Source organism: Manihot esculenta, chromosome 7 (assembly GCF_001659605.2).
Source record: "Manihot esculenta cultivar AM560-2 chromosome 7, M.esculenta_v8, whole genome shotgun sequence".
Classification (NCBI taxonomy): Eukaryota; Viridiplantae; Streptophyta; class Magnoliopsida; order Malpighiales; family Euphorbiaceae; genus Manihot; species Manihot esculenta.
The window spans coordinates 21,819,763-21,831,863 of NC_035167.2; the positions used below are offsets into that span (position 1 = coordinate 21,819,763).

At 34.3% G+C, this 12,101-nt stretch overlaps 1 protein-coding gene across 1 annotated transcript; it reads right to left on the reverse strand.

Annotated features, from left to right (window-relative positions):
* Window positions 1–1,166: 1,166 nt before the first annotated feature.
* On the reverse strand, window positions 1,167–2,961 carry LOC110618692 (MATH domain and coiled-coil domain-containing protein At3g58270). The gene is made up of 6 exons (XM_021761909.2): window positions 2,787–2,961; window positions 2,510–2,639; window positions 2,237–2,406; window positions 1,847–2,135; window positions 1,579–1,745; window positions 1,167–1,486 (listed from the first exon to the last, which is right to left on the reverse strand). The coding sequence occupies exons 1-6, from the start codon at window positions 2,914–2,916 to the stop codon at window positions 1,329–1,331; spliced, it is 1,044 nt and encodes a 347-aa protein (XP_021617601.1). The 5' UTR covers window positions 2,917–2,961; the 3' UTR covers window positions 1,167–1,328.
* Between the last annotated feature and the right edge of the window lie 9,140 nt (window positions 2,962–12,101).

Below are 12,101 nucleotides of genomic sequence, written 5' to 3' on the forward strand. Positions count from 1 at the left end.
AATAATAAAATCAAATATTTTTAATTTATCACGATTATAACTAAAAATTTGACAATAAAACATGATATAGTCTATGAAATTTTGCATTCGATCGATTCGATTTAAAACCGAACCGAATTGAACTAAATAAACTAAAAATCAAAATTTTAGTATTTATGAAAATCAAACTAATTTTGGTTAGAAATCAAATCGAATCAGATCGATCTGATTCAGTTTGATTCGATTTGATTTGATCGATTTGAATTTTTAATACATTTTTTATTTTTTTCACTTTATTTTTAGTATCTTAAAATTTAATTGGAATATTTTAACCTTAATATGATCTAATCTCTCTGTAGTATTGAAAATAATATACTATTAATACTAATTGGTTCAGTTCGATTTTTTCTATTTTTTTCTGATCAAAATTGAACGGAACTAAAATAATCGAAATTTTTGAAATTAAAAACCGAACCGAACCGAACCGAAATGAATAAAAAACTAAATCAAATTTTCAAATTAATTCGATTCGGTCGATCTTTTTCGGTTTCAATCGAATACTACTCACCCTACTAATGACTGGTTAAACCAACCAAGCCATATCGTTTTACTGCTCCGGCTAGTTTGAGGTCTGATTTACCAGTCCAACTGAGCAGTTCAATCTGGGTTTAATAGCTGCATTATATGCGGACACAACCTCAATATAATAAGCACTAGGAATGTATTATGTTGATGTGAACCAACCCCTGGGACCTTGACTTCAAATTAACATGCCTCCTTAACTTCAAACATAACAGCTGCAGATTTTGTTTTATAGTATGTTTCCACATAACCTGAGTGCTTTACAATTGGCCAATGATTGATTGTCACATACCCCTTATTGTTTTAAACTCTTAAGTCTGTGACCCTCAATCATTGGATTGGTGTCCTAAAATCCATGTGAAACTGCATGAAGTTATGCAAGTCCAACCACCCAAAACTTGAGTGTCATCTTGAGCACTAACCACCATTCATGTAATACTCTTGAATAAGAACATGAATCATTGTATGCATGTCTACCATATGGTAGTTCTAATCAGCAAAAGTGTGCTTTTGGATTCTTAACCTAAAAGAATTTAGATTGATGTAAATATAGCATAAGTGCAAACAAGCACTGCAAGTTATGACAAGCTGAAGGAAAGATTCAATTGCAGAAAACATCATAGTATTAAGAGCTTGAAATTCAACGAGCAGACAACATGATCATTTCGGAAACATTTGCAGCTAATTTTATGTCTTCCCCAATTTACATAATTTGCAGTTTTTCTTTTCCATAGTCCAGAACATAAAGAGCTGGTACAATTATAACTTTAAGAGAACTCCTTGACCACTGTCATCAAAGGAATTTGGACTTCAACAATCACAGTATTACCAAGCATGAATCCCTTTGATGAATCATTGAGATGCTGGAGAGGTATAAGCTTTGCGAAACCCATTCGTTTGGCAGAACTGCAGAATTTATGATTACCTACAAGAAATGTTAGATCTAAGTTACCCCATGAAAAATAAAGCAAACAAAATTTCTGAAATAAAAGACTTTTTCACAGTGATGCCATTCACCTTTTTGCTCATGATGAACTCCAGAGAGTTGATCAATCACACGCAGGATGTATTCGGTATGGAGTTTTTTGCCAGAGTCAACAGTTTCTGAACCTTCCAACTGTAAATACATGGACAAGCTTTTGCCTTTCTCATTTGAATTTCCATTGGGATAAAGCAACAAAATCCTAAACAAAATTGAAAAAAAATAACAAATAATGATTTGATTAGTAGCAATGAAGTTATTTTAGAGAAACTTTGAAGCTAAAAGATCCATCCTGTTACATACCATTTGTATCCCCCAATAACAAACACCTGAGACGTATAGCATTCTTGGTTCAAATCTGAAAATTTTTGAATTTTCCAAGTATAGGTAGTGCTATTAGCAAGCTCCTTCACCATAGATACACACTCACCTTTACCAGTACGTTCTATAACAAAAATCTCAGCACCAAATACGCAACAATCATCAACAAGGTATCCATTTGAAGCATCATTAAAAGCATTGAGAGAAACTAATTTGTCAAAACCCCATTCTGTTTTCGCTCCACGAAAACGCCTTATCTTCTCCTTAGCATCTGCCCCAATATTCAATGCATACATACAGAAAATTTAGTAAATTGGTGAGTAGATATAAACAGTAGAATCATGAGAGAATATAAATACAATCTTATTATACCTTGAACAACCAAATACTTATCCAGAATTTGATTATAAACAAACAACTTGAAGTACACATTAACCTCTCGATGCAAAGGGAGTGTATTTGATGAGGATAGTACTAAATACAGAGAAACATGTTCGTTCTCATTCACTTTCTTGTTTCCTTTAGGGTAAAGAGACAACCTCCTGCACCATCCATGGAAACAAGGATAGCAGAGCAATGTAAAAAAAGATAGACAGTTAAAAAGAGAAGAAGCAGAAAAACAAGAACATTAAAACTAAAACCCACCATTTGTATCCGCCAACTTCAAAATCACTGGAATCATAGCTTTCTACCTTAGCAGCAGAAAGGTGAGAAAAGTTTTCAATCTTGAATATGTAGTGTGCTGGTGGAAGATCCCTTAGTTCCGTTATTATTTCTGTTGATTAAACATAAAAAATTAAAATAAAAAAAATAAATTCTCTTGATGATGCTAGGCTTTGTATTACCTTTTAGTTTTCCAAGAATCTGTATTTGTACACCTAAAGTAAAGATTCTTCAATAATTTTGAAATGGGTATCAATACCTGTTTGTTCTTTGACAGCAATTTCACTGATCTCTTCTTCCATGACTGCTTTTACTTCTTCTTTGGCACTAAGTCCTGCGATCGCTTCTTCCATGGCTGCTCTTACTTTCTTTCTCCCTTTACTTTCCATGTCGAGGATGCGGTGTCCGAACCTTTGTTTGGATTAATAATTCTGCGGTAAATTACCATCAGGTCCATATACTTTATAACAATTTCACTTAATTTGTGTCATGCAATTAAAATATTTTAATTTAAAAAATAATTTAGTATTTAAAAAATTAAATAATATAAATAGTATAAAATATAAAAAATAAATGACATAAATAATTAAAATACTATAATTAAATAGTATAAAAATTAAAGGGCAAAAGACTTTATTAATATTTTTTAATAAAACGATTGAAATGTTTAATTTTAAAATACAAAATACTTTAACTTTATTTTAAAATAAATATTAAATTAATTTTTTAAGACGAAATAATTTTATAATTATTTATCTTAAATTTTAACAGGAATAGACGATAATTTAAAAAGCAATAAAAGAAAAGAATTTAAGTTTTTAATATATTTTAAAAATAAAGAAAAATGAAATTTCTTTCCATAAAATAAAAGTAATTATTATTAAGGTTATTGAGATTAAATCAATGATGTGGCCAAAACGAGACTCTATTGTGATTAGTTAGAATCTGCAAGAGAGAAAATGCAAAGTGGTGGTGGGTGCTCACAGCAACCATTTTCACGCTCAAATCAGTATCTTTACAAGTAGAGAAAATGTAATAAACTATCGAGAGGTTTAGTGTTTTTGAATAGCGTACCTTTATCTCTATAATTTTTCCCCTTTATACTGTAAGAGGTGGAGATGGATAAGGTATGTTTCTAATGATCTGGCGGTAATGTGGCTATTTGCTTGATGTGGGACATCGCCAGCCAATAGATGGAAATCCCGCGATCACAGGCATAAAAGGTGTGATAATGGTAATTACATGCCGAGACTCGCCTTGTTGAGAGAAGGGTGAGTCTTTTGGTGATGGGCCAGGTATTAAGATGTTCGAGTATTCCTTTTCTCGCGCTGGTCTAGGTTTCCTATATGTCTAATCCTATCCATGTATCCCTACCTAGTAGCAACAACTTACGACTAACCTTGGGCGGATGTTATGTAATATCAGAGGTCCCCCTCTAGTTTTCAATTCTTCAAATTTGAAGGAGATATCTCTTTTCGAATTTTGGGGCACCTGGCACCTCAAGATTGGTTTCTTATTGCTTACATTGTTTCACCTATCTAGCCTTTCAATTATAACTGTGTTGAGAATCTTATGAGTTTAATATCAGATTGGTGCAGTGGAAAAAATAAAATAATTTTAAGTTATAAGAACAAATAAGAGTTGATGCATGCAACAATGGCATTAAATGTGCAAGAGTTACCTTTGTTGAATTGTTTGCAATACTAGACCAAAATGAAATGAATCAAAATCACCTTTTTGATATTCTCTCTAGCAACAAAACATGACCAATGGCTTGTCCAATAGCAACTCCCCTCTATAATTTCACACACTGAAATTCTCAGCTAAAGGAAAGTGTGCTACCACCTCGAATGTTTGTCTATTCCTTTTGATTTGTGAATTTGGCTTAGGCAGATGACTGGAGATCTAATCTCTATTAATCTTTGATGTGTTTAGTGCCAAAAACTTGAGAGTAAGTATGAGAAAAATCTTTTATTTTTCTCTAAAAGATTCGGCCAAAGAGAGGAGGTGGAAGAAATCTGTACTTTTTTCTCTCATTTTTCTCACTTATGTATAGCCACACTTCAAAATCCTATTAGGGTCTTATTTTCCCCTATTTTCAGCAACTCTAATTCGGCCAAGGGAGTAGAAAACCTGGAGAGAAGGTTTGATTTAATTTGAATTCAAATCCAATTAGATATTGACATTTAATTTAAAATAAACTTTTTTAGAATAAGCTCTAATCCTATTAGGACTCTCTCTCTTTTAACTAATTAATTAAACCTTTTAATTAACTAATTATATCATACCTTAAGCCACATTAAGTGGGTCTATAAATGTGTGCCAAAATTCACATGAGCCCATTGATAATTTTTTAGACAAAACACTTATTAATGGCTCGGTAAGGAAAAGACCAAAGTACCATTTGTTCAAATTTCATCGTGTGCAATCCTGTAGGACTATTCAATGTTGGCAATGGATTTTTAAGGTCTATAAATTATAATTGGCCTCTAGTAAGATATTATAATTACCCAAATTAAATAGTTATGAATTTGTTCAGAAAATCACCCTACTAGTGAAGTAGTACAATCCTTTGCCATAAGATATCATGATTTGTATAAGGCATAGAATAAGTCATCCTTACTCATTGCTAAATCATTTTTCTTGACCTATTAGTAGTACTGAATCAATCAAATTAATGATAACTCTTATCATACAACTTGGGTGTCCACACTCTTCTCAGTTTCACTAGTAAAGTGGCCAATAATATTTTCTCTTTCTTCGAGAGAGGAAATCCCTTCACTTCTCTCATGTTGCTTAGCATGAATCATGGCATACCCAATCATACTCATACTTGCCAACCCATTTACGAGCGCGTTAGGCATAAGTCAAAGCATCGAGGACTCATCTAGGCATCCATAGAGATTTTCAGTCTAAGGACTTCTAGTATAAGTATCATTAGAGAGACACGTATGACTTTCAACCATGTAGTATTCTCGTAAGTGGATCGTTTTCAACTATAACGTTCTTAGCTTGTATTTATGTTCTTTGATTGATATCCAGTATCCTATGACCCGTAAAACATAATCATCTTACAGAGACCATACTAGCCTTAGTTCAATGTCACTCCCTTGACAATGATTAACTATGAAAGTTTAAAATATTATTCTTTAAAGTTTCAAGGTTTTACTATCAAGTGCCTCACACTTGATAACTTGAATAGACTAAACATTCAAGGATGTTTTATCAATTTAATATGCATAGTAATAAACAAAGTGATAAAACAAATGTCTTATTTTTATTTATCGTAGATAAAATGTCTTTACAATGTACATGGGACTAGAGCTTACACTAACAATCTCCCACTAAAACTAGTCCCAATCAGGCATAGGTTTAAGGCCGAATGTTCTAATATGACCCTCATGTTTGTCTCTAGCTAACTACTTAGTTAGAGGATCAATTACATTATCTCGACTTGCAATCTTGCTTATCTTGACGATTCCTTTTTCGACAATCTCTCGGATGAGATGGTACCTTATGAGTATATGTTTGGATTTCTAGTGTGACCAAGGCTCCTTAACCTATGCAATGGCCCCGTTGTTGTCATAGAATAGTTCTAATGGATCTAGGATGCTTGGGACAACTCCTAATCCTTTAATAAACTTTCTAATCCAAACAGCCTTCTTAGTAGCTTCCCAACCTACAATAGACTCAGACTCTATAGTAGAATGAGTGACAGTTTCTTACTTTGAGCTCCTCCAGCTTACAATACCTCCATTAAAAAAAAAAAACACACAACCACTTTGCGATCTAGTATCTTCTATGCTAGTTTGGAAAGCAGCATCAGCATAACCTTTTATGACGAGCTCTTCTTGACCACCATACACTAAGAAAAGATCTTTAGTCCTTCGCAAGTACTTTGAGATCCCTTTAATAGCGGTCTAGTGTTTTACACTTGGATCCTATTGATATCTACTTGTGATACTTAGTGCATGTGCAACATCAAGTCCAGTACATAACATGGCATATATGATAGATCCAATAGCAGATGCATATGGAATCTTACTCATGTATTCCCTATTCTCTCTAGTAGAGGGATAATCCGCTTTGCTGAGAGTTACTCCTTGTGATAAAAGTATATACCCTTTCTTGGAGTTTAGTATACTGAACCTCTTCAGTACTTTAGTTATGTAATTTTCTTGACTTATTCCCAAGAGCCGACGCGATCTATCTCTATAGATCTTTATACCTAGTATAGTGTCAGCTTCTCCTAAGTCTTTTATTGAGAAACATTTCCCCAACCATTGCTTAACACCTCACAATATTGGGATGTCATTTCCAATGAGCAAGATGTCATCTACATATAAGATTAGAAACACCACAATGCTCCCACTAGCCTTCTTGTACACACAAGGCTCATTTTCATTCTTGAGAAAGCCAAACTCTGTTACTGCTTCATCAAAATGAATATTCCAACTAATGCTTGCTTCAATACATAAATGGATCTTTGAAGCTTGCAATCTTTGTTAGGATTCTTTAAATCGAAAAAACCCTCAATTTGTGTCATATACACATCTTCAAGGAGGTTTCCATTAAGAAAGTCATTTTGACATCTATTTGCCATGTCTCATAGTCATAATATGCAGCTATGGAAAGCAGAATCCTAATGGATTTGAGCATAACCACTGGTGAAAAAGTTTCATCATAGTCTATACCATGAGTTTGCTTGAAACCTTTTGCCACTAATCTACCTTTGAAGGTATTATCGGCCTTGAGTTTATAAATCTATTTCCATTCAATTACCCTAGCACCTTCAGGTGGATCAACTAAAGTCTATACTTGGTTATCATACATTGATTGCATCTTAGATTTCATGGCTTCGAGCCATCTTTCTGAGTTAGGACTCTCAATAGCCTTTCGATAGGTAACTGAATCATTTTGATCCAATAATTCTATAGTTTTATCGTCAATCATAAGAAAATCATATCTTATGGGCTCGTGACAAATCCTACCGGACCTTCTCAGGTCTTATGTAGTGGGGTCGGGCTCCACAACTTGTTATGAATCTGATTCCATTTCCAAACTATCCCGAATAGGAGTTTGTGGAACTTGAATTTCTTCAAGTTGTATACTACTCCCACTGTTTTTCTTAAGAATAAATTCTCTTTCTAGAAAAATAGCTTTTAAAGTAACAAACATTTTGTTCTCTTCGGAATTGTAGAAATAGTATCCTTTAGTTTCTTTTGGATACTCCACAAACAAGCACTTCGAATTTTTGGCATATAGCTTATCCGATGTTAATTTCTTAACATGAGCTTCGTAACCCCAAGTCTTCAGAAAAGACATGTTGGGCTTTTTCCCGATCCATATATCATATGGTATCTTCTCAAGTGCTTTAGTTGATGTTCTATTTAGCAAGGATGCAGTTGTTTCAAGGGCAAAACCCCAGAAGAAAGTTGGAAGATCAACTTAACTTATCATTGCTCGAACCATATCTAATAGAGTTCAATTTCTCCTTTCGGACACATTATTCCATTGAGGTGTTCTTGGAGGGGTAAGTTGTGAAACTATTCCACACTCTTTTAGATGATTGTCAAACTCTTGGCTTAAGTATTTGCCACCTCAATCGAATTCAATGGCTTTTATACTTTTGCCAAGTTGGTTTTGCACTTCATTTGGAAACTCTTTGAACTTTTTAAAAGGCTCAGATTTATGCTTCATCAGATAGACATAGCCATATCGACTAAAGTCATCCACGAACGTTATGAAGTAGCTAAAACCACCTCTAGCAGATGAGCTTAATGGTCCACATACATTAGTATGTATTAGGTCTAATTAAATCAGTTGGCCTTTTTCTCCTTGCCTTTGAATTTAGGCCCAGCCTTGTTATCCTTGGGCTTAGATGGAATCTTTCCCTTGCCTTTTCCCTTCTTGCTAATGCCCTTTTGAACCATGAGCACAAATTTAGTTTTATGGATATCTTCTTCAGCACTCTTGAGCATCCCATGTAACTCGGTGACTGATTTATCCATTCTATGCATGTTATAGTTCATGATAAATGAATCATAATTATCTGGAAGTGACCCTAAAATTAGGTCAGTTGCAAGCTCCCTACTGACGCGCACATCAAGCTTCTCAAGAGTATTAAGATACTCTTTCATCTTGAGTACATGGGAACTAACAAGAGTCCCCAGTGCCATCTTGCAGGATGTTAATGCCTTAGTAGTCACGAACCTTTTATGACTGGCTTGCTCTTGGAACATTTCCTTAAGATGTACCATTATCGTGAAGGCCTCTTGATTCATGAATTGCTTTTGCAAATGAGGAGTCATAGTTGCCAACATGAGGCAAGTCACATCGTTGGAGTCATTTTTCTTTTTCTAAAAAACCTCCCTTTGAGCAGCTGTGGCATTTCTTGCAGGTTCAATGGGCAATGGGTGATCTAATACATCTAACTTTTTCGCTTGTTTAAGAACAATTCTCAAATTGCGAGACCAGTCAATGAAATTGGTTTCATTTAGTTTGTCCTTCTCAAGAATATATCACAGTGAAAATGTTTGATTTTTGGTGGTAGTCATTGTTCAATCTATAAAGTTAATTGAAACAAGATTAGATAAGGTCTTTAATTATAATCCCACAATTTGAATTAATATCCTATAAATAATTCATTTGTTAGTGATTAAATTGTGGGCCAAGATCTGTATTTCGCTTTGTCTTAGTCAAACTGAGTTTGTGCACCTAAGACTAGGCTATTTAGGTATGAACTCTTTCTAATCATATCCTATATGATTCTTGGTTTTAATGGGTTGATATCGTATATCAGGCACATACCCATTTTAGATTGCCTAGGGCCAAGAGCAAATCTAACTACCCATGTTAAGTCTAAACCTTTTTAATGGGTTGTGTACGTTAGGTACATACCCATTTTAGATTGCCTAGGACCAAGAGAAAATCTAACTAACCATGTTAAGTCTAAACCTACAATCAAGTAGTATTAAGCATAAAAAATTACCCTAACACTTGCCTCACAAAGATAATCTAATGCACCTAACTTTGGCTAGCCCACGCTTCGATGCTCGATACTTTGATAAATTTCGATTTAGGAAGGCAATTCGTATTGACTTAATTTTTAGGGATTGTTTGAAAAATGGCTTACATAGTGATCAAACCAAAATTAGACCCATTTTTCATGTTATTATTGATGTTAAATTACACATTTTCTATCTAATTTTGTGGTTTTGATCTTGTTTTGCAAAAAATTGGGTAAAATGATGAATTGATGAAAAATGGCCTAAAAGTGCTCAAAAGATGGGTTGGCCAAAGATGCTTGGTCAAACCACCCTCAAGGAATGGCTAAGGAAGCTACTTAATTGAATGGAAGGAAAAGCCAAAAAGACAAGCTGGTGTGCCAACAGCTGTTTTGTTCAAACAGTTGCCCGAACCAGATTCCGCAGTGCAGAGATAGAGAACAGATAGCATAGACTGGCTGTTTGCCCAAACAGCTAGGTAATCAGATTTTACAACAGAATTGTGCAAAAACGTGGAAAAGCTAGAAATTCGAATTTTCAGAGTTCTATCCTATCTCAAACACATCAAGACACATCAGTAGCATATCAAACACCTACCTACACCAACCCTAGCCGTCGGTTAACCCCAATCACAAAGAGATACAATTTCAGAAGGAAATAAAGTCCCAATTGGAGAAGAATTCCATCTAATCAAGAGCTGGCCTAGGGTTTTCCATTCAGCTATAAATATATAGCCTTCCAGCAGCCAAAGTATGACTGAATTTCGAATCATCACCATACAACAGCCTTGCCGCAGTTGCCCTAGCAGGCTGAATTGCTTTTCTTTGCTTTCTTTCTTTATTTTGATATTAGTTTCAACCATGAGTGACTGAAACCCTAATTTCTAGTTGAAAATTAGGTGAAATTTTAGTTTGTTAATGGATTGGGAGATCTGAAACTATTGTGCTCATCTTTTATTTATCAATATTTATGCGATTTTTTATTTATCAATATTTATGTGATTTCATGCTTAATTCTATTGCTACCTTGCTGTTTAGGTCAATAGGGCCCATTGATTCTTGATTGTAAAGTAATAATTTGTTAGTTTGAAGAGTTTAAGTCTGTAATTGCTTGAATTGTCCAAACACAAGTAACTCTTGGTGTAAAAACTAAGGAAATTGCATAACCTAACTCAAAATCACCATACGTTTAGTTAGCTAGAATTATATCTCTCTATTTTTTAATACAATTAATGATTGAAAAGTAAAAAACCCCAAGGATGTTCCTTGGAAACTTGTTAATTAGTGATTAATTAGCGAATATTTCCTAATTAATCTATGTTTAAGGAGGGATATTTGTTAATTAGTGATTAATTAATGAATATTTCCTAATTAATTTATGCTTAAGGAGGGATATGGTTGTGAGAAGCGTCTTTCACAACCATAACTAATTTATTGAACCAAATAAAAGAATCTTAGTCTCAATGATCAATCCCAACAATTGAAATGAATCCTATACTTCAATTAGAATCTTCTCATCATTAAATCTCTTTTATTTCATTCATTGCTTTTCTTTATTACTTTTAATTTTAGTTTATTTCATTAATCTACAAAACCCTCCCATTTTCACTTTTTAGTTTATTTTCTTGGTCATTGATTGAAGAATCAATAAGTATCAATTCCCTATGAATACGATCCTTCTACCACTATCTACAGTTGTAAAAACTGTTGATAACAAAAAAAAGTTATTTTTTACCAGCCTCGACAACCACACAGTTAAAAATTAGCACTGTTGCCAGGGAGTTGATTAAACTAACTTATTTTTCTTTCATGACTAGTATTGGACGTAAAGAAAATCTACTCCACGATCCAAAAATTGAGCGCACATCAAGGCAACTAAGAAGACAAGCCAATCTGAGGAACCAAGCCTCAAAACAGTCTTCATCAACAGTGGCCACCAACTTGAAAGTTGCAATTCAATCTGCTGCACAATACATTTAGACCACTGCTGCTACAGAATCACCTTCTGCATCTACTGTCAAGACTGTCGAAATAGCTGTTGTCCAAGAAACAACACCTGCTGTCAAAACTGCCATTGCTAAAACAAATTTAGAAACTGCTGCAGAAACATAACCAGCCATTGCAGAAATAGAGCAGTCTGCATACCCTACTGCTGAACTCAAATTTGCTGAAACAGTTGAACCAGCAACACCTTTTACATTAACTGAACAGCACACTGCTGAAACAGAGACCAACACTGCTGAAACTGTCGAAACAGCTGTTGAACCAATTGCAACAACTGCTAAAATTACTGCTGCAACAGAATTAAACATGCAACATATTCACCCAAGATGGATAGTTTGAACTTTGGAGCAAAGGTTTTTGCTAAGATTTATAAGGGTAAAACATCACCCAGTCCACAATCTTCTTCCTGCTCTTTTTGGTACCTTTAGACGACACGAACCAACTTCCAATCTACTTCCCTTGGAGTCTTATCTGATGACCCCTCATCCTCAACCTAAGTTTTACCTTTGGATTGAGTTTGAAGCATCTCGGTCCGAGTCCTTAGTCCCTCAAAAGAAGCCTATT